This window comes from Elephantulus edwardii, unplaced genomic scaffold (genome assembly GCF_000299155.1).
Source record: "Elephantulus edwardii isolate Elephantulus edwardi_28Jun2011 unplaced genomic scaffold, EleEdw1.0 scaffold00002, whole genome shotgun sequence".
Lineage (NCBI taxonomy): Eukaryota > Metazoa > Chordata > Mammalia > Macroscelidea > Macroscelididae > Elephantulus > Elephantulus edwardii.
The window spans coordinates 42,455,029-42,476,256 of NW_006399752.1; the positions used below are offsets into that span (position 1 = coordinate 42,455,029).

A 21,228-nucleotide genomic window follows, 5' to 3' on the forward strand; every position below is an offset into this window, starting at 1 on the left:
TTATGCTGAGTGAAATATCTCGGTCACAAAAGGACAAATACCACATGGTGCCACTGTTGTAAACCAGGACTGACCTAGGGGTTGGGGGGGAGATTGAGAAGGATAGATTCAATAATGTATACTGCATTGAAACAGATGAGGGAGGAAACTGTTTAAAAGGGATATGTGATTAGGTATTATTGTCATGACAGGAGTCCAGAACGAAGGCTGCATAGTGGAGTGGACTTGGGGGGAGGGATTGTATAACAATGAAAGAAGTTTTACTTTTAAAAGACAAGAATGAACTAGAGGGGAGGGGTGGGCCTGGAGAAAAGTACAACAATGAATGAATGGAAATACAAAATGTCTGTAAATTTTCATTAAAATTAATAATAAGATAAATGTAAAAAAAAAGAATGCTGCCTTGAGTACCTGGGAAAGGACAAGCCCTAGTAACTGGGGGGCCAAAGACTAAATATGGCTTTGTGGGTGCAGTCGAGCTATTGAGGAACTGGTACCACTTGTCAGACCTGGTCAACACCAAGGGCAGCCTGGGACTAGGAACAAAGACTACACATTCAAGAAACATTCCAGCCAGGGAAATTCCACCTGGACAAGTCCCCTGAAAGTATGCATGACCCAGATGCCACCCCAGCACAACCTGAGTCAGGTAACAGGCCCAGGACTGCAGAGAAAGGCAGTACACAGTGCTCTTTGGTTCTCACAGATAAGGGGAGATGGCTACACAGAGCTGGATGGATGACATCAGTGCACTTCTATGGAACTTTCCAGAACTTCCAACCGCTTCCTTAAACCCTGGAGGCAGAAAGGAGAAGTCGGAGGCATGGGCATAACAACACGGCTTCCCAGGAGGCCAGCTGGGCTGCCAGACACCGAGCAACATGGATTTTCCTGGGCGGTGGCCAGGGCCAGTCCAGGGGCTGAGGGCAGGCTGACGATGCGTGACGCCTTCCCTTGTGGGACTTTATTTATTTCTCAGGGTATTTTGTAGCCATTGATCACCAGCTGAGAGCAGGAGCCCCTGTCCCCAGGAGGCCCAGAGGGACTGAGGGACTTGCTTCTGGCTTTGCTATATTCTCCCAAGGGCCCTGTACCGTCCACTACGTCCTCGTGGTCAGATCTCCTGGACACCCTCGGAGCAGAGCAAATCTGAGACAGAATTCTCTGATTCCTTCCTGGAGGGGCTCAGAGGTAACGATGACTCCCTTTGAAAGGAGACCCCATCGCTGACTCCCAATCTCTGCAGGAACATGGCTTTAGTGTCCTCTCCACGGGGCGCTCAGCCCAGCGTCGGCCGAGCCTCTTGCAGGGAACCCCACAGGATCCAACAGCAGCCTGTTGGCTTGTCTCCCCATAGCCACCCAGATGATCCTTTTAAGGGCAGAATCTGCACTACTTCACGTCTGTGCCTGCTGGGGGTCCCTGCACGGAACACCCTTTCCAGCAGGTTCCTCTCAATCCATGATCCCTCATCTCACCAAGCTGCCACTGTCCACACTGCAGTCAGACCATACTTCTCCCCAATTCAGGCTTCCATTTCCAACCTCAGCCCGGCCCCCAGAGCTCTGGAAATGCTAGGTTATTCATCCGGTAATTGCTGGTGTTTCCTAATCTACCAGCTCCTCCATGGGAGAAAGATGGGCAATCGACTCCCATGTAATTAACTGCCTCTGAAAACCTGTTAGAGGGCTCCGTCCCCGCCCTAGGGCTCTGGAGATGCTAGAGGTTGATTTTACACGTGTGTGTGTGTGTGTGTGTGTGTACACACACACACATATATTCACAAAACTCATCACCATTAAGTTGAAACTGACTCACAGCTGACCCTCTGGAGGGGTTTCAGAGGCTGTAAATCACACTGGAGGAGAGAATCCATCTTTCTCCCTTGCAACATCATGGATTTGAGCTACTTCCTGCCTGTGGGTTGACAGCGGGGCTCACTCCACACCAGCCCCTACTTTAACCACCATCATCTCTCCTTTAGGGTTCATTAGGTTTTAGCTCAAATCAGTGAGATCTCATTCTCAGGCCAGGTGGTAAAGTACAACTCACAGAAATCTCCTGGGTAGAACTGGGTGGTATTGGGGTGACACTCTGACCCCCGATACACAGAGACCCCCCCACTTGGAAGGATTTGCTTAGTATGCTGGAGACCTTCTTTGGTTTAAGAGCCCCCCCAAGTCCTGCATTGAACCCCACCATCACAAAGTAAGAGAAGGATTCACTGCATTTGCATATGCGGCCTCCACATCTCTTTCAGCTCCAACTCCTCAGACTAGAAACACACACACACACACACACACACACACACACACACACACACAGAGCCAGCAGCAGCCTTTCTCAGCAGGAAGGAAGTGAGCAGGGCAGCGGGCTTTCTAAAGCCGGGGGTCAGCTGGGCAGTTCTGAGGGACAGCGACGTCACGGGAGTCGGGGTGAGGAGTGCTCCACAGGGCTCTGCGTCGCTGCACTGCCAACAGCAGATCATGAGGCATGCTGCCGTGCCTCTGGATGGTCTTGAACCCACAACCTCTCCAGTTACCAGCTGAGCACATCAACACTGTGGGGCACCAGAGGCTCCCGGCGGGAATAAGTGGGGAGTAAGATGGGGCTGCCCCAGATATGGGGAGAGAGCAGCTCAGACCACAAGTGCCGGGCAGCCGGCTTCCTGTGTGGGCCAGACCACACCATCGGTCACTCCCTCGGGTTCCTCTTCTGGGACAGCAGAGTAGTGTCATTCAGGAATGTGTCCTTGTTGTCACCATCTCAAGGATGTAGAAGGATGAAAAGGGTGCTAGTGTCCACTGGCCAGGTGGTTGCTTTTAACCATGTAAGTGCTGGACTGCTGTCCGGAGGCCGGTCTAGCCCCACTCCTTTACCTCCTCATCCCTCCCTCTGAACCTGCCTCTCCCGCTGATTGTCCGTCCACCCCAGGCCCCACCCCACTCCTCATCTGAGTGTCTCTTACAAGGCTAATGGTGACTCTCAACATCTTGACGCTGTCAGCTTGACCCTGGACCCATGGCGTCCCCAGGCCTGCACCAGTCCCATGAGCAATAGCACAGTGTACCACTATCGTCTCTAGGATTTCCTCTGGTTGATTTTTGGAAGCAGGTTGCCAAGCCTTTCTTACGTGTCTTAGACTGGATTCTGCTGAAACCTATTTATCATCATAGCAGCAGGCAAATCTCCATGGTCTGAGGGTGAAGGCTGTGCCTGAGGCACACTGGCTGGGAATCGAACCTAGGTCTCCCACGGGGAAGGTGAGAATTCTACCACCTAACCATCTGTCATCGAGTGATGGGGATACTTGTTCAAAAGAACTGCTGTCCCTCCCTCCTTGTCACACCCTCGTGGGAGGGTTTCTACTGCCTCCTTCCCCTGGAGTTGCCATGTGACCTGTTTTGGCCAATGAGATATGAGGGGCAGTGACACCTGCCACCCTTGTGAGGGACCTCAGGAAGTCATGATGGATGGATGTCCTCTGCGTTCTCTCTCTCTCTCTCTCCCCCTCCCTCTCTCTTTCTTCCCCTCTCTCCTTCTCTCTCCTCAGCTCTGAGACTCGTTGTTCTCTCTGCCCAGACTCCAGAATGAGGTTTCTGAAGAGTCTCTTAGGATCAGAAATGCACCTTTGCTACCTCATGCCTTGAAGTCTGGTGCACTGCTGTGGTTATGTGAAGTCAGTCCTTTCCAATCCAACACCCTGCCTGGTCCCTATCCTCACTGCTGTGTGTGAACTCATTGTGGACACCATGTGCCAAGCCACCTCCTACTTTTCCAAGCCTGATATCCTCCTCCAGGGAAGTGGTCTCTCTTAATAACGTGCCTAAAGCCGGTGAGACCAAGCCTCCTTATCCTCTTATCTCTGGCTCCTGCCACTGTAATTTTAAGAGATATTTGTCCACTTTTCATTTTAAAGCTCCATTTCACATACTTTGGGCATGTGGCCAGGAGAGACCTGTCCTTGGAGAAGGACATCACGCTTGGAAGGGTGGAGAGACAGCATAGGTGAAGAAGACCCCAGATGAGATGGATTGATAGAGTAACTGAGGCAATGCGAGTTGACGTGTCAAAATTAATGAGACTGGCTCAGCACAGGGTAGGGTTCAGAGCTGCTGTACCTAATACGGTCGCTATGGGTCGCAGGCAACTCGAGGACACATAACAACAACAACTTCTTGGGATATCTAATATTCTTCACCAACACTATAACTAAAAAACATCAATTCTTCCTCACTCTTCCTTATTGTCCATCTTTTGAATAGTTGTGTTGTTATTGCTGTTAGGTGTTGCTGAGTCAACCTATGAAGAACGGATCGGAACTCTGTCCTACCCTGTGCCGTCCTCATCACCTCTGACACCCTTGAATCCATTACTGCAGTCACTGTGCCAATCCGTCTGGTTGAGGAGACTCCTCTTTTTCACTGACCGTCCACCTTTCCAAGCATGATGTCCCCTCCCAAGGAACAGCCTTTCCTAACAACACGCCCAAGGTGTGTGAGATGAAGCCTCACTGCTCTTCCCTCTAAGGAGCACCCAGGTTGCACTCTCTCCGAAACCAATGTGCTTCTGGGGGGTCCACGGGCTATTGAGTGCTCCTCTCCAACACCGCAGCTCCAACGCACCGATTCTTCTGTCAGTTTTATTCAGATATGAGGCAACTGAAAAGACTACTGTTTCTTTCGGTCAGCCATATCTTGGTCCTCAAAGCGGCATCTCTGGTTTGACTATCTCAAAGAGGCCTTCTGTGGCAGATACGCCCAGTGCAGTACAACGCCCAGTGCGGTGCACCCTTGGATTACTTTGGTGAGCAGTGCAACGTGCCAAGGACTACGTCACCTGTGCTGTTTGCCGTTTGACTTCTGGACCACTGCTTGCACGAAGCTGTTAACTAGCTTCAACCAACGGACCTAGGGCTTTTCAAGGAAGCTGTTAGCAAGAAGCCAGGCGAACATACTGGGCCTTCTCCACAGAAATGCAGAAGTGGTCAGAACCAGCCTTGTTGGTTCACAGCACACACAGTGAGGCTGAGGAAGGCTGCCCGCCTACTTCTGGGGCACCCCCCTCCCTTGCTTCTCTTATCTCAGCTACATGGGGAACCCCAAGGAACAGTCTCAGCTCCAGGCTCTGGGCCCTTCCCTCATCCACTTCCTCCTCAGGTTGCCCCTGAAACAGTCACCACAGGCTTAGGAGGACAGGAACTCTCTGGCTGCGGGGAGGTGGGTAGCCCCCTTCACCCTCCATGGGTGACTAGGAGGTCAGCCCCACGCGCTCGCTGGAGGTCACCACGCCTTGGGGTCCATGTCTAGACTGAGTTTCTTCCTTTTGCTTCCATCCTGATACTGTTGTTCACTGTTGTCCAGCTGGGACCAACTCACAGCTGACCCTCCAGTGGGTTTTCAGAGGCTGCCAATCACACGGGAGGAGACAGCCCATCGTTTTCCTGTCGAGTAGCTGGTGGATTCAAACTGCCTGCCTCTGGGTTGGCAGCACAACTCCTTACCATTAGGCTACCAGAGGATTTACATTTACAACATACACTACCGTAACATTGTACTCTGTCCCAGGCTTACTCTAAGTGCTTTGCTGTGGTTGTTGTTGTTGTTTGCCATCAGGACTGACTCATAGCTGACCCTCCTGGTGATTTTCAGAGTAAACAGTGACTAGGGATGATAGAAAGAGAATTGATGCCTTTGAGCTGTGGTGCCGGAGAAGAGTGTTGAATATACCACAGACTGCTAGAAGAACAAACAGGTTTGTCCTGGAGAGGGTGAAGCCAGAATATTCCCTGGAGTCAAGGATTCTGAAGCTTTGTCTGACATACTTTGGGCATGTTGCAAAGAAGGACTGGTCCTTGGAGAGGGACATCATGTTTGGGAGAGTGGAGGGACGGTGCAGGAGAGGAAGACCCTCGATGAGATGGATCGATTCTGTGAGTGGAGTGGTGAGAATGAGTGTGTTTGATATGGCTAGGTTGGCACAGCATAGAACGGCGTTTAGGGCTCTTGTACATAGGGTCGCTATGAGTTCCAAGTGACTGAATGGTACATAACAACAACAAAACTGCATAGGAGTTAACTGCTATTTTTCTCCCACAAAGTTGCCAATGGATTAGAACTGTGTACCTTTGGGCTGGTGGCTCACCTCATGACCAGTAGGCAATCAGAGATCCTAAGTACGTTAGACATGCTGATTCCTCCTTACAGCCATTATCATTCCCATTTTACAGACAAGGAAAAAGATTAAGTAAGTCACTCGCTCAAGTAACATGAGGCGGGAAGGGGAGACCTGAATTCAGGCACTGAGGTGCGTGTCTGCTCTCAGGTGCAAACGTGTCTATCAGCTTCACGGACCCGGCGGAAACCACACACGTGTGAGCAGTCAGGGCACCCGAGCCCGAGCCCCGTGACTGTGCTGTGGAGGAAGACACCAGACAGCAAGGGGGGGCAGACAGGTGGGGCAGTGCGTCCAGGTACAAGGAAACACAGCTGTGCTCTTGATGCTGGGTCTGCCCTGGCGGCAAACCTCAAGGTTCTGGGGTGTGGGGAGTGGTGGTCGTTATTAGATGATGGCGAGTCAACTACAACTCACAGAATCCCATGAACAACAAATCTGAACCCTGTCCTTTCCAGTTCCATCCTCACGACCTCTGACACTTTCAGGACCGCTGCTCCAGTCTCTGTGCCAATCCACCTGGTTGAGGGTCTTCCTTTCTTTCATCAACCTTCCATCTTCTCAAGAATGATGTTCATTTCAAATGAATAAGCTTCTCCAAGCAACATGACCGAAGTCTGTGAGATGAAGTTCATAATTTGTGCCTCCTGTTAAGGAACACTCTGGCTGCACCTTCTCCAAGACATCTCTGTTTTCTCTTTTGGCAAGCTATGGCTACTCAGTTATTGCTGTTGTTAGGTGCTGTCTAGTCGAGTATGACTCATAGTGACCCTATGAACAAAAGACCTGAACCCAGTCTTGTCCTGTGCCATTGTCACACTTCATGACACACAAAAGCCCACTGCAGCAGTCGCCGTGTCTATTCACCCGGCTGAGTGTCTTCCACTGCTTTGCCGACGCTCCACACTTTCCAGCATCATGTCCTTCTCCAAGGAATAGCCTCTCCTAGCAACATGCCCAAAGTATGTTAGGCAAAGCCTCATCAACCTTACCTATAAAGAGCCCTCCAGCTGCACCCTCTCCAAGACATATTTGTTTGTTTTCCCTACCATCCATGGGGTGTTCAGCTCTCCTCTTCAACAACACAGCTCAAAGGTATCAATTCTTCTTCTGTCATTTGTATTCACTGTCCAGCTCTCAGATGCATAGCAAGTGATTAAGAAGACCATGATTTGAATCAGGCACACCTTAGTCCTAAAACTGACATCATTGCTCCTCAATAATTTGGAGTATCCCCTGACTTTAGACTTTCCCAGCACAATATGCCTCCTGATCTCCTTACTGCTGTCACCAAGTGTGCTGACTGTGGAGCCAAGTAGGATGAAGCCTTGACAGTTTCAGTCTTTCTCCATCTCTTATGATGTCAGTTAACAATCTAGTGGTGAGAATTTTTATTTTCTTGACATTGAGATGCAATCTATATTGAAGGTTGCAGTGTCTGATCTTCTGCAACAAGCACCTCAAGTACTCCTCGCTTTCAGCAAGCAAGGTTGTGTCATACTCATAGGGAAGGTCTTGAGAACTGATGAGTCTTCCTTCAATCCCGATGCTATATTTTTCTTCAGAGTTCAGTTTCTCAAATAATTTGCTCAGCATACAGTGTGAGTAAGTCTGGGGAAAGGATACAGTCCTGAGAAATACCTTTATTCATTTTAAACCATTTAGTGTTCCCCTCACACAATTAAGTGTTCTGGGATTCCCATTCTCAATGTTAGCCATAATTTGTTAGGATCCACGCAGTCCAATGCCTTTGCGTAGTTAATAAAACACAAATACACATTTTTCTGGTATTCTGTACTTTCAGCCAGGATTCATCTGACATCAGCAATGATATCCCTGGTGTCACGGCCTCTTTTAAAACCAGCTTGTACTTCCGGCAGCTCCGTGTCAATGTCCTGTTCTGGATGCTTTTGGATGATCTTCAACAATATTTTGCTTGTGTAAGATATTAATGATATTGTCTGATAGTTCCCACATTCTTGGGAATGAGAACAAATATGGATCTCTTCCAGCTGGTCAGCCAGGCAGCTGTCTTTCCAATTTCCTGGCATTGGGAGTAGAGTAATAGCAAAAAAAAAAAAATCCAAACCCAGCCCTCTTCGTGGAGATTCTAAGTCATTCACAGGAATCCTGTAGGAAGAGCTGAACTGCTGTATAGGGTTTCCAAGGCTGTAAACTTTATGGAATGAGATGCCACGTCATTCTCTCAAAGCAGTTGGTGAGTTCAAACCGTTAACCTTTGGATTATCAGCTGACCACTTTAATCACAATGCTATGAGGGCTCGTGCAAGAGGACAGGGAAGAACAAAATGCAGCCTCTGCAAATGACTGCTGGTGAAAGGGCACCACCACCAACAGGGAGAAACCTGGGACATGGGGTTTGAGCTTTTGATTGTCTTGAGGCAAACTGAGCATTAATTTTTCCAAAGTTTCAAAATGGAAAAGTGGCATTCTCTCCCCTAATCCCTTTCCTGTTGAATTCCTTCTTGAGAGAGGCTCCCCTCTAGTCTTTCAGGTCACTGTTGTCAATCTGAGCCCACAGGGGAAGATCTTAGAAAAAGCCGTGTGTTCCCGACAGTGGCCTGCATCCACGGTGCCCTCACCAAGGGGCCTTCCTGGCAGTACCACTTGTCACATGGAACAGTAACTACTGGCGTCTTTATCTCTCCTCCCAAACGTGCCTCCCTCCCCACTGGGTTAGAAAACCCTTTGAGGGAGGGTGCTCTGTCTTCGTCATTTTTGCATCTTCCACAACTGCTTCCTGGGAAAATCTCATCGCTGTCCAGTCAGAACCAACTCATAGCTGACCCTCTGGCAGGTTTTCAGAAGCTGTAAACCGCATGAGAGGAAACTGTCCATCTTTCTTCCTGGAGCAGCTGGTGGATCCGAACTATCTACCTTTGGGAAACAAACACTGTGGAATACCTAACAACGTATTGCGATGGGAAAGTCTGCTGTTAGGGACCTTTCTGGGTTACTGAAGAGCAATGGTGTCACTCTGGAGACTAAGGTGTGCCTTATACAGGCCATGGTCTTTGCAATCACTTGTTATGCAACAGAGAGTTGGACAATGACTAGGGAGGATAGGAGGAGACTTGATGCCTTTGAGCTGAGGTGCTGGAGAAGAATGTTGAACGTACCCTGGACTGCCAAGAAAACAAACAGATTCATGGAGAGGGTTAAACCGGGCTGCACATTGGAGGCAAGGATTCTGAGGCTTCGTCTGACACACTTTGGACATGCTGTAAGGAGGGACAGGTCCTTGGAGAGGATCATCATGCTTGGGAGGGTGGAGGGACGGCGCAGGAGGGGAAGACCCTCTATGAGGTGGATTGATTCAGTGCCTGGGGTAACCGGGATGGGTGTGTCAGAGACAGTGCGATTGGCACAGGACAGAGCGGAGTTTACGGCTGTTGTATACAGGGTTGCTATGAGTCGCAAGCGACTTGACAGCACATAACAACAACAACAAACAACAATTCTTCAGCTTGCTACTCTCTGGATAACTAAGAGTAGAAAACTCCTTGCGTCCACGACAGGAGGGCTCTGCGGGTAACTGGAATATTCCACAGGCTTCTCTAACAGGAGCTCTAGTGGTCTACCCCTTGAAGTTGTGTTGTGAACCAGAAAATGGTGCCTCTCTGATGGTTCAAATCCGACAATGGCTCCAAGAAAGAAAGAAAGATGGACAGTCTCCCAGGTGACTTACAGCCTCAGAAACCCAATGGAGGGTCAGTGGTGAGTCTGACTAGACAGCAATGAGGAGCTTTTGATAGGCTTTGTGAAAAGTAATTTATTTTGTATGTTTTTGTCGTTACTGTTGAGAATAAACAGAGTAGAATTTACCCCAATCCAGTAGTCTCTGTGTAATTCAATGACACTGATGACATTTTTTGAGTTGACAACCATCCTCACCCTCCTTTTCCTAGCTCTTCCTCCTTCATATAAACTCGCTGCCCCCAAGGCTCTCATCTAGCCTTTCTTTTTTTTTTTTTTTTAGGCACAGAGAGTAATGTATTTGTTCTGGACCTGCATGCTGGAATTTCACAGGAAAGGCAGGAGGTGGGAGGACAGGAGTTCACTTCTTTTTGCCAAAAAGGCTGAAGCGCTTCTCTTTGTCTTTCTCTTTGTCCTTCTCTCGCTTGCCGGGGCTGGAGTCGCTGGTGATGGTGACAACGCTGGTCGGTAAGGTCTGGGCCCGGCTGGACGCTGGCATGCTCTGGGTGCTGGCTGACACCTCGTGTTTGCCGGAGGAGATGGCGGACGAGATGGCCTGGATCCACGTGTTCATTTCCTCGTCGTCTTTGGCTTGGAAGAGGTACTCATTGCCATCGTTTAGTCTGAGCTTGAAGACGTGTTTCTTCTTTTTGTAATCAACAGCCACTTCACAGATGGCTTCCTTCAAGCTCACGGGGACCTCGCTGTGGTAATCATCTAGCCTTTCAAGTTGCCTTTCTTGATTTGATCTCATACGGGCAGATCTTAAAAGAGCTCAGTGTTCAGAGCTGCCATTCTTTACTGGTTTGGTTGTAAGAAGACACCAGGAGATTTTTTTTTTGGCTTCAAGTTTAACGAGGTTCTCAGGACAGTGGCATCAGGGGTTCAGCCAGTCTCTATGGTTCCAGAAAGCCTACATTCCATGAGAATTTGACATTTGTTCTACATTTTCCTTCCATCAGGCTTTTCGGATCTCTGAAAAGAACAACGAAGGGGCAGTGGGGCCAGATGGGTGAATCCAGCCATCCTGAGGGACTCAAACCCACTACCATGAGCACTGACACAAATCCAACCAAATACTTCCCCACTGAGGCTCACCTCTGTTCCTGGCAGCCTGTGTACACGATGGACTTTCATTTCTTAAATGCTTGCCCAGGAGTGAGCCAGGCAAGACGGTGACTATTGTGCCCCTTTTACAGATGAGGAAACTGAGGCTCGGAGAAACTGAATAACCTGTCCAAGGCTGTGGTTTGATGTGTGCTGAGACAATGTAGGGACCCAGTTATCCAGACCTTTCTTATCCCCTCTCCCCTGCCTTGGTGTCACACCGAGCTTAGGACAAGGAACTCCAAGGTGGCCACGAGGAAGCAGAGGCAACAAGCTAGGACCCGGGGGTGAGCAGAAACTGAAACCAACTTTTGAGTGCTACAGAGTTCCGATACACCTAACCAGATCACTGCAGTCAACTGAACTACTTCCCTTCCTGCTAAGTTTAAACATGCCCCCCTGAACAGGAGTATTGGTGGTTAGAAGGTGTGGTTATCTGCTGCTGCTGTGTGGTCGACAGGTCACAGAGACAGGGGCACTTACTTGATTTTTCTTCTTTAATGTTGTATTCAAGCACCCTGGACAAGCCCTCATTCCTCGAAGGGACGTGGACACAGAGAACCAGGCGCTTGGAGCTGCTGTTCTTACGGACCAGAAACATCTGAAACGGGAGGGGAGGAGCGGTCACTCGGTGCAGGATCTGGGTGGAGGTGTGAAGGACTATTGGGGACAGAACTTATCCCAAATGCTCCCGAGACAGGAGCCGACACGGGACGGTCAAGCATCCCTCAGCAGAACTCAGAACCCTGGTACCTGCCCCACGTCACCAGTTGCTTGAATACGGTTTCTCATTTGCCCATTGAAGGTGCTGTTGGCTGGCCACCCCAGTGCACTGGAACAGGACACCACCTAGTCCATCCTCATCTCAGGGCCACTGGGACCCACAGGATATCCACAGGCTGGTTTTTGGAAATAGTGTGTCAGGCCTTTCTTCCTAATCTGTCCCAGCCTGGAAGTTCTACTGAAACCTGTTCGGCATCATAGCAACACACAGGTCCCCACCGTGACAGAGCATTGGCGACTGTGTATCAGGTGCACTGGCCAGGAATCGAACCCTGGTCTCCCACATGGAAGGTGAGAATTCTACCACTGAGCCAGGAATCGAACCCCGGTCTCCCACATGGAAGGTGAGAATTCTACCACTGAGCCACCACGGCTCACTGAAGGGAGTTTAGCTAAGCCAATCTTTCCCCGTGGATGTTTGTGGACAGAGGCAGCCAGGGGGCTGATTATAATGCAGGTCTCGGTGACCTGCCCCACATCCCTGGTTCCTAGCATGTTGTTGTTGTGTGCTGCTCAGTCACCACTAACTTATAGCTGAGACTGCCCATCGTTCTCCCAAGGAGCAGCTGGTGGATTCAAACCAAGTGCCTTCGGGTTAATAGTACAGCACCTTACCATGAGGCCACCAGCGCTCTCTATGGTACCTGCCACAGGGCCTGGGAATGAGCATGAAAACAAGCTCTGTTTACACCCTAACACGTATTTACATGCTCTCCAGCATTTAAAGAAGCAGATTCTCACAGGACGGTCCAGGAGAGTCCAGGAGGTGTGTACCTAGAAAAAGACTAACATACGGGAAGTCAGGTGGAACGTCCCCAGTGCTCTGGGACGCGTGCCTGTAATAATCACAGAAACCAGCCAACCATACCTTGTACCCCCCAAAATAAAAACAGCTAATGCTTAATATAGAGTCTTCTCTGTCACAGGAACTGTTCTGAATACACAGGTTCTCTTCCTTCACATCGGGATAGCAAATTTATGATGCAGATTTTGTCACCATATAGTCCCCATTTTACAGATGAAGAAACTGAGGCACTCTCCCATCGTTAACAGAAGGGCCTTCCTCAATGTTATGACGGTTGAATGAGTTAATACCTGTGAAGGGCTTAGCCCACAGAACATTCTGGAAGGGTCAGCTGTCCAAGGTTATGGAAACTCTCAGAGGGAGAGCTGGGATTCAAACCCACACATGGGTGTCATACTCCTGACGGCTATGTGACCACAAATTCCGCCTGTTAACGGGAGTCTGATGTGAAGATGGCTTTGGCCCTGAGGACACACCTCTGCTCTAGGAATCAGTCACCCAAGTTGAAACCGGAGTCCACATTTACAGACACCCTGCGCTTCCTCTGTTCCCGGCACTGAGCCGTTCCACTCGAGTGAGGGAGGACTTAGCAGATGCACCCACCGCTGTCCCCAGGGGCCAGGCCATCACGGGGAGAGGAATCACCAATTCCTTCCACAAATTCAGTGGTTTCAAAATGCTGATTTTAGTCTTAGCTTGCCTCCATCACACTTACCCTGTTTTCCTGGGTGAAGGGCAGTATTTTCTGAAACTAAGCCCGCCTCCTGGGGTACAGTTGCTGAGGACAGGGCATCCCTTCACTGGGATAGGGCATCCTTGATAAGGCCATCGTGCCCTGCCCCTGCCCTGCCACTGCAGGCCGAGTCCCTTCCACGCAGCCCCCAAGGACACAGGCTGGAGGGCTGAAGTGAGGGGGACGCAGATCCGGAGTGAGGTGAGGGGTGGGTGGCAGCAGGGTCAGTGGGCCTGTCAGAGGACATGGCCCCAGAGGACAGAGACTCCCACGGAGGATTGGGGAGCTGCCCTTCCCACTGGCAGTGCGCTCTGTCCTGCTGCTATTGTTATCCACCGCGGCACTGCTGTTGAGTTGAAAACCTCCAGCATGTTTTCAAAGACTGTAAATCACATGGGAAGAGACTGTCTATCTTTCTCCTGCAGAGCAGCTAGTAGACGAACCATTTGCCTGGGAATTGGCAGTGCAACTCTCTAACCATTAGGCCACCTGAGCTCTCCTTGCTCTGTCCTACTGGCCCTTTAAAGTCACCACCTTCAAGTCAAAAGAGTTGAACTGCCCCACAGTTCATGTCATGTTCATACAAACAGGCTTCTTCAACTGTCTCCCACAAGGGAGTGAGTGGGTGAGTTTGAACCATCAAACTTTTGTTTAGCAGCCATATTCTTCAATTACTCTGCCACGAAGATTCAACCCTTGAGAAACTCCAAAGTCCACTGCCATCGTATTGATCCAAACTCATGGCCGTAGAGTTGGAGCCAATTGATAGCTGGCCCTCTGTTAGGACGCTCGGACTGTACGTCTCATAGGAGAGACTAGCTCTCCTTCTCCTGCAGAGTTGCTGGTGGCTTCAAACCGCCAGAGAGGCGTGGCTTTTGTGTTTGCAGTGCAACTTCCTACCAACGAGGCCAACAGAGATTACTGCAACGAGCTCTGGTGGTCTCCTGTAAGGAATTGTGCTACCAACACAAAGGCACTAGGTTCAAATCCACAAGCTGCTGTGTGGGTGAAAGATGGATTATCTCCTCTCAGGCATCTGAAAACCCACTAGACAATCAGCTATGAGTTGGTCTTGACTTGATGGTACCAAACAACAATGTTGTTGTTGTTGTTAAGTGCCATCATAGGCAACTCCTAGCGACCCTATGAATGGAAGTCCTCAACACTTGTGTGCCTTTCATCCTTTCTCCATGTTCGTAGGGTTTCTGGAGGCAAGCTATTTACGGAAGTGGATGCTACTCCTCCTTCCAAGCCTGTTTTAATAGGGGAGCTCCATCAAGCACTGTCCACCATGGGTAACCATTATCGCATTTGGCATATCAGTGTCACAGTGTTCAGCTTCACAGAAACCACGAGTTACCTCTGTACAGCAAATGGACAGACCAGTGCTATACCACCTAGAAGAATGTTGGACTGAAAACAATTAAAACCAGGACTCATTTTAATTAATAGGCAAGAGGATAGCAATTTGTTGTTAGAATTCTTGCAGTTCATGTGGGAGACCTGAGTTCAATTCCAACCAAAGCCCTGAGGTTGCTGTGATGGTGAACAGGATATAGCAGAACTCTCAGACTGAGAAGGACTAGGAAGAAAGGCCTGGCCACCCATTACTGAAAATCAGCCGCTGGCTTACTGTGGCTCACAATGGTCTGATCTACAACTGACTATCAGGACAGTGCAGAATCAGGCAGCATTTGGCTCTGTTGTACTCAAAGCTACACTGGGTCAGAGGCCAGCTCAACAAGAGACCACCAAAGATATAACTGTTAACATATTATTCTTACAGTAGCTGATAAAGTACTACTGCTGTATTGATATGCATGATTAATGGCAGCTACCACCAGTGGCCTACTAGGATTTAGAAGAGGCCGTGGCACCAGGGATATCACTGCTGATGTCAGATGGATCCTGGCTGAAATCAGAGAGTACCAGAAGAATGTCTACTTGTGCTTTATCGACTATGCAAGGACATGTGACTTTGTGGATCATAACAAGCCGGAGTTGACCTTGAGACAAATGGGAATCCCAGAGCACTTAATTGTGCTCTTGTGAAACCTACACCTGAACCAGGAGGCTGCTGTGCAGAGCAAGGGAACACTCATTGTTTAATGTGTCAGGGTTGTAGTCTCTCTCCATACCCACTCAATCTGTATGCTAAGTGAAATATTTGAGAAGCTGGACTCTGTGAAGAGGAATGTGACATCAGGATTGGAGGGAGACTCATCAATAACCTGCATTATGCAGACGACACGACCTCGCTTGCTGAAAGTGAGGAGGACTTGAAGCACTTGTAGAAGATCAAGGAATGCAGCCTTCAATATGGATTGCATCTCAATGTCAACAAAACAAAGATTCCTATCACTGAACCGATAGACAGCATCATGGTAGATGGAGAAGAGACTGAAATTGTCAACAACTTCACCTTCCTTGGATCCATAATTAACATGCTTGGTATCAGCAGTCAGGAAATCAGGAGACATATTGCACTGGGAAAGTCTGCAGTTAAGAGACCTCTTCAAGTTATTGAGGAGTAACGATGTCAGTTTGAGGATTAAAGGGTGTCTGATTCAAACCATGGTTTTTCCACTCACTTGCTATGCATCTGAGAGCAGGAAACCAGGAGACGCATTGCACTGGGAAAATCTGCAGTTAGGGATCTCTCCAAATTATTGAGGAGTAACGATGTCAGCTTGAGGACTAATGTGCGTCTGATTCAGGCCACAGTCTTTCTGATCACTTGCTGTGCATCTGAGAGCTGGACAATGAATAAGGATGACAGAAGAAGAATTGATATCTTTCAGCTGTGGTGTTTGAGAAAAGCACAGAACATCCCATGGACAGCCAAGAGAACAAATAAATATGTCTTGGAGAAAATGCAGCCAGAGTGATCTTTGGAGGTAAGAATAAAGAAGCTTTGCCTCACATACTCTGGACATGTTGTTAGGAGGCGGTATTCCTTGGAGAGGGACGTGATGCCGGGAAGGGTGGAGGGTCAGTGAAGGAGAAGAAGACCCTCAATCAGGAGGACTGACACAGTGACTGCTGCAATGAGCTCTAATGTTTCAGGAAGTGAGGAGATGGCACAGAACAGGACTCGGTTCAGGTCTGCGGTTCACAGTGTTTCTGAGTCGTACTTGACAACATCTAACCATCACCACCACCACCAGCAATCCACAAGCTGCTCCATGGGAGAAGGACAGACAAACTCCTCCAGTGCAATTTACTGCCTCTGACAACCCACCGGAGGGTCACTATGGGTGGTTTTGACTTGACAGTGCACAATAACAACGGCACACGTGACACCCATTCAACCTGTACATGCTGAACAGACAATTCACAAAGCTGGACTCTGAGAAGGATGACATCAAAACCGGAGGGAGACTCATTAACAACCTGATGCAGACGACACAGCTCTGCCTGCAGAAAGTGACCAGGACTTGAAGACTTGCTGTAGAAGACCAGAAATTCCAGCCTGCAGTACGGATTCCATTTCAACATCAAGTGAACAAAAATCCTCACCACTGGACCACACGAGCAGGCAACATCATGAAAAATGGAGAAAACACTGAATTGTCTAGGTTTTCGTTTTCCTTGGATCCACAATTAACATTCATACTAACAGCAGTCACGAAATCAAGATGCACTGACCCTGTCACACGGACTCTCAAGGTCAGCGGTGTGACTCTGACCATCATGAAGGTTCTCAAGGTCAGCGGTGTGATTGTGAACGTCATACAGGCTCTCAAGGTCAGCGGTGTGACCGTGACCATCACGAAGGTTCTCAAGGACAATGGTGTGACTGTGCCCATCACATGGGCTCTCAAGGACAGTGGTGTGACCCTGACCTTGACCAGGGCTCTCAAGAACAGCCATGTGATCCTGACCATCATGTGAGTTCTCTCAGGCTCAATATTCTGCTCTGCAAAGCGGAGAATCTCACCCACCACCACTCAAGAGAACCCAAACCCCCAAAGCCTTCCCTGTGGGTGAGGGGAGAGTTTATGAGGCTGAGGCTGACCGGGAAGGCACATGGCAGGTGGATGTACTCCTTGGGTGCTGGCTGTGGTGGACTCTGCTCTGTCCATGGCCCAGTGGAGCTCTTCAGTGCGCTGGCCTCAGGAAACCCCCGAAAGTGGTGTCGTCCACCATGTGCCTTCACCCCGAGAAAGAATCAAGGCCAGAGTTGCGGAGACAAAATTTGCAAGCCCAGGGCAGGAAGAGCCAAGTGTAAGACAAGGTAAGAGAAAGTTCCAGACCACAGTGAGGGGCACGAGCTAAGCCGTGGTCAGCATGGGTGGTGGGTCCCTTCCACCGAGCATCGCTGAGTTCTCACAGCAGCTCTGAACAAGGTGGTGGTGGTCAGGCACCTTCGAGATACATACAGCTCAGCAAAACATCGTCCTGTTCTGCACTGTCCTCAGGACCACTGATGTCTGAGTCCACAAGTCCCTACAGGGAAGGTCTTATCATTGTCTTTAATGAACAGAAAAGTGCCTGGCTGTGCAGCATATTAAGCACTGTATTGATAACCATAAAGTCTGTGGTTCAAATCCATCAGTTACTCTAATAAGGTAAAAGATAAGGCATTCTGCTTCTGTACAGATTTACAGCCTCAGAATCCCCAAGAGACAGTTCTACTCTGTCCTCCAGAGCGGCTGTGAGTCGGAAATGGCTCGATGCCCCAGACGACTGGGGCTGTGATAGATGGAGAGACACTGAGACGCTGAGAAACCGCTCAAGCCAAGTTCATCCAGCCAGAACAGGACGTGGCTCAAAGCTCCATGCTGTGCAGATCTCGCTTGTCTATGGTCATCCTGTCTCATGTTAGTACACAGAGGTGTTAACAAGAGTGGAGGGTCCCTCAGATCAGCTCTGGTGGGCCCCCAATTACAAGCCCCTATTTTCACAAGGGCTATCGGGTGGCACTTCTCAATGGAATCTTGGCCTTAGCCAAGTCACAAGGTTCTTTGTGAAAGCGTGGATAAGGTGCTTGCCCTGAGCCCTGGTGGCATAATGCTTAGTGTGTTGGGCTTATAACTGGAAGACGCTAGTTCAAATCCATCAGCTGCTTCACAGGAGAAAGATGGGGCTCTCAGAAGCTGACGGAGGATTAGCATGAACCAGGACGACTCAGTAGCAGTGGGGTTTGGTTTAAGAACTCGTGGGAGGGGAGTGGGTCAGGGAGAGTTCTGAGCTTCTGAGCCTGGCTGGGTCTGGCCAGGGGAGTCCCCCATGGGTGGTGGGTGGAGGGCAGGAGCAACGCTGACGGCGCCCTCTGTGGGCTGCATCAGGGCAGTGGTTTGCCTGGGCCACTGTCCACGGGAAAAAGCTGGTCTGCTCTGGGCTCTTCTATGGGGGATTTAAACCGTTGAACTAGTCAATGGGCCCTTTCTATGCATTATCTACAATTAGCATCCCAAAAATTGTCCCTGTGTGACACACTGCAGGAAAAACGTAGGGCGGTGACTCTTGGAAAGGATTCCAGGTCACGGCAAAGCCCAGCCTGTAAATCTGGCAAGTACAGCTGTTGGGCCAACAGTTCGTCAAAGTTAGAGACGGCCAGTTTGCTGTTACTCGAAGCTGAGCGCATTCTCAGCTGTCAGTGCCTCAAAGGAGGGTTGAAGGAATTGAAAGGTAGCTTCAGAAGAGTGTCTGCTATGCGGTCAGCACTCAGCACCTGGTCCTTCCCTGCCCCGGGTCCCCTTCTGCCTTCCTCCCAGCCCCAAGGACAAATGACACATGGATCTCCAGAGGGAGGCATCATTCCAGTTTTCCGTGGCTCGTGGATGGTGCCAAGACTCCGGAGACGACATGGTGGGATTCAGGCACCTGAGCAGGGCACCTCCAGATGTCAGACCTCCGTCTCAGTCTTAGAGTGCAGGTGAGCCCAGGTGAGCCGTGACTAGGGCACGCACTACTCATGACCATCTGGGGCCGTTACAGGTAGGAGCCATTCGTCATTCAGTCCATTGGCCACCTCCCCAAAATACTTAGAGCAATGATGTTAGTTTGAAGACTAAGGTGTGTCTGATTCAAGCCATGTCATTTCAGTCACTTGGTATGCCCCCGGGACCTGGACAATTAATAAGGATGACAAAAGAATAACGGATGCCCTTGAGCTGTGGTGTTGGAGAAGAACACTGAATATTCCACAGACTGCCAAGAGAACAGATATGTTTTGGAAAAAGTGCAGCCAGAGAGTGCTCCTTGGAGGCAAAGATGGCAAAGCTTTGACTCATACTTTGGGCATACTGCTAGAAAAGGCTCTTCATCGAGGAGTAAAGGACTTCATGCTTGGAAATATGAAGGGTCAGAGAAAGAGAGGCAGACCCTCAACCAGATGCACTGACACAGTGACTACGGCAACGGGCTAGAATGTTGAGTATGATGCCAAATGATGTTGAACAATGAGGATGGTACAGGAGAGGACGGGGTTCAGATCTGTTGGTCACGGGGTCTCTACGAGTCCTACTCGACTCAGTGGCACCTAACAACCACCACCACCACCTGCCAGCCATCTCTGATTCACCAGGGCACTAGCAGGGGCTGTGCCCCACGTCCTCACTCAACTTCTCTCGTCTGTGGGACAGCAGGGTCTGTTGCCATTCTGAGTGGATGCGAGTCAGCCTGTTCCCTCTTTTTTTTCTTTCCTTTTGTCAAATGCCACAACACACTGAATTAGGAACCGCAGAAAGCAGAAGCTGCCTGCCTCCCTGACGGTGGCACACCCCCCCCGAAGGCCAGTCAGCTCTGAAGAGCTAGGAACCACCCCCACAACAGCAGGATCAGTGGAAGGAGCCCTGGGCTGGGGTCAGGACACTGGGCCTGCTGTCCTCCTGACACCGACGTGCTCAGTGGCCTGCTGAAAGCGACTTCCCCTTTCTGAGCTGGCTTTCCTCTGTTTACAGTGAGGCAGGAGCCCTGGTAGCACAGTGGTTAAACACTTGGTTGCAAACCAAAATGTCAGCAGTCCGAACCTATCAGTCACTCCACAGAGAAGGTTGAAGTGTTCTCCTGTAAAGATTTACGGCCTGGGCAGCCCTGAGGGCAGGTCTACTTTGTCCTGGGGGGTCACTATGGCTGACAGACTCAGCAGCAGTGAGTTTGATTATGATTTGATTTGGAGTAAGGGAGTGGGGCTGAAGCCTCCCAGGACTCTCCTTCTAGAAGATTCTATTGTTTTTTTTTAAATTATTATTAAATTTTATTCATTTTAATAAACATTTACAGAGATTTTGGGTTCTCATTCATTCATTGTTGTACTGTAGAAGATTCTATTCTAGCATAGTGTCTTTGGAATATTTCTCAGCCCCTGTAAGGGGCTTGTATGAGGGCTGGCCCCATATATAAAATCATGCCATTAAGAAATGATCCAGAAAGCCACGTGGTCCCCTCCCTGGTTGCCATCTGCAAGGACAGGTTGGGAAAGACCAAGTGACATGTATCAGTGACGTCAGGGGCAGGAAGTGATGTCAGTGATGTCAGAGGCAGGATGTCCTCAAGGCGTGAACGCTGCAGCCATTGCTGCCCGCTGCTCTTCAAAGAAACGTCCGACTCACAGCTCAAGACGCTGCATGTGGTTGCTCCCATTTCTGGCCCAGACAATCCAGCGCTCTTTGCTTGTCCACTTCCTTACCTGGGACTAATGCCCATTGCTGAGAGATACTTCAGTTGTGTCCCTGGGATGGGGATGCAAGTGGCTGCTTCTTCACAGTGCAGGGACTGCCTGTGTGTGGAGGCCGGGGTCACGGTCCATTTGGACCCAAGTGGGCAAGCGAGGAGAAGGCTGCATTAAAGGGCTCCCACTGGCCAGCCTGACCCTAACAGGGCTCAGTGGAAAGAGTGTGCGAGAGTCTCTCTCTGTGTGTGTGTGTGTGTGTGTGTGTGTGTGTGTGTGTGTGTGTGTGTG

At 49.7% G+C, this 21,228-nt stretch overlaps 1 protein-coding gene across 1 annotated transcript in view; it reads right to left on the reverse strand.

The window, feature by feature from the left end:
• The window catches only part of RIN3 (Ras and Rab interactor 3), a 162,871-nt gene that overhangs the window by 96,915 nt on the left and 44,728 nt on the right, over positions 1 to 21,228 (reverse strand). The window contains exon 5 of the mRNA XM_006879209.1: positions 11,482 to 11,599. Within this exon, the coding sequence (XP_006879271.1) occupies positions 11,482 to 11,599 (118 nt within the window). The remainder of the gene's footprint in view (positions 1 to 11,481; positions 11,600 to 21,228) is intronic.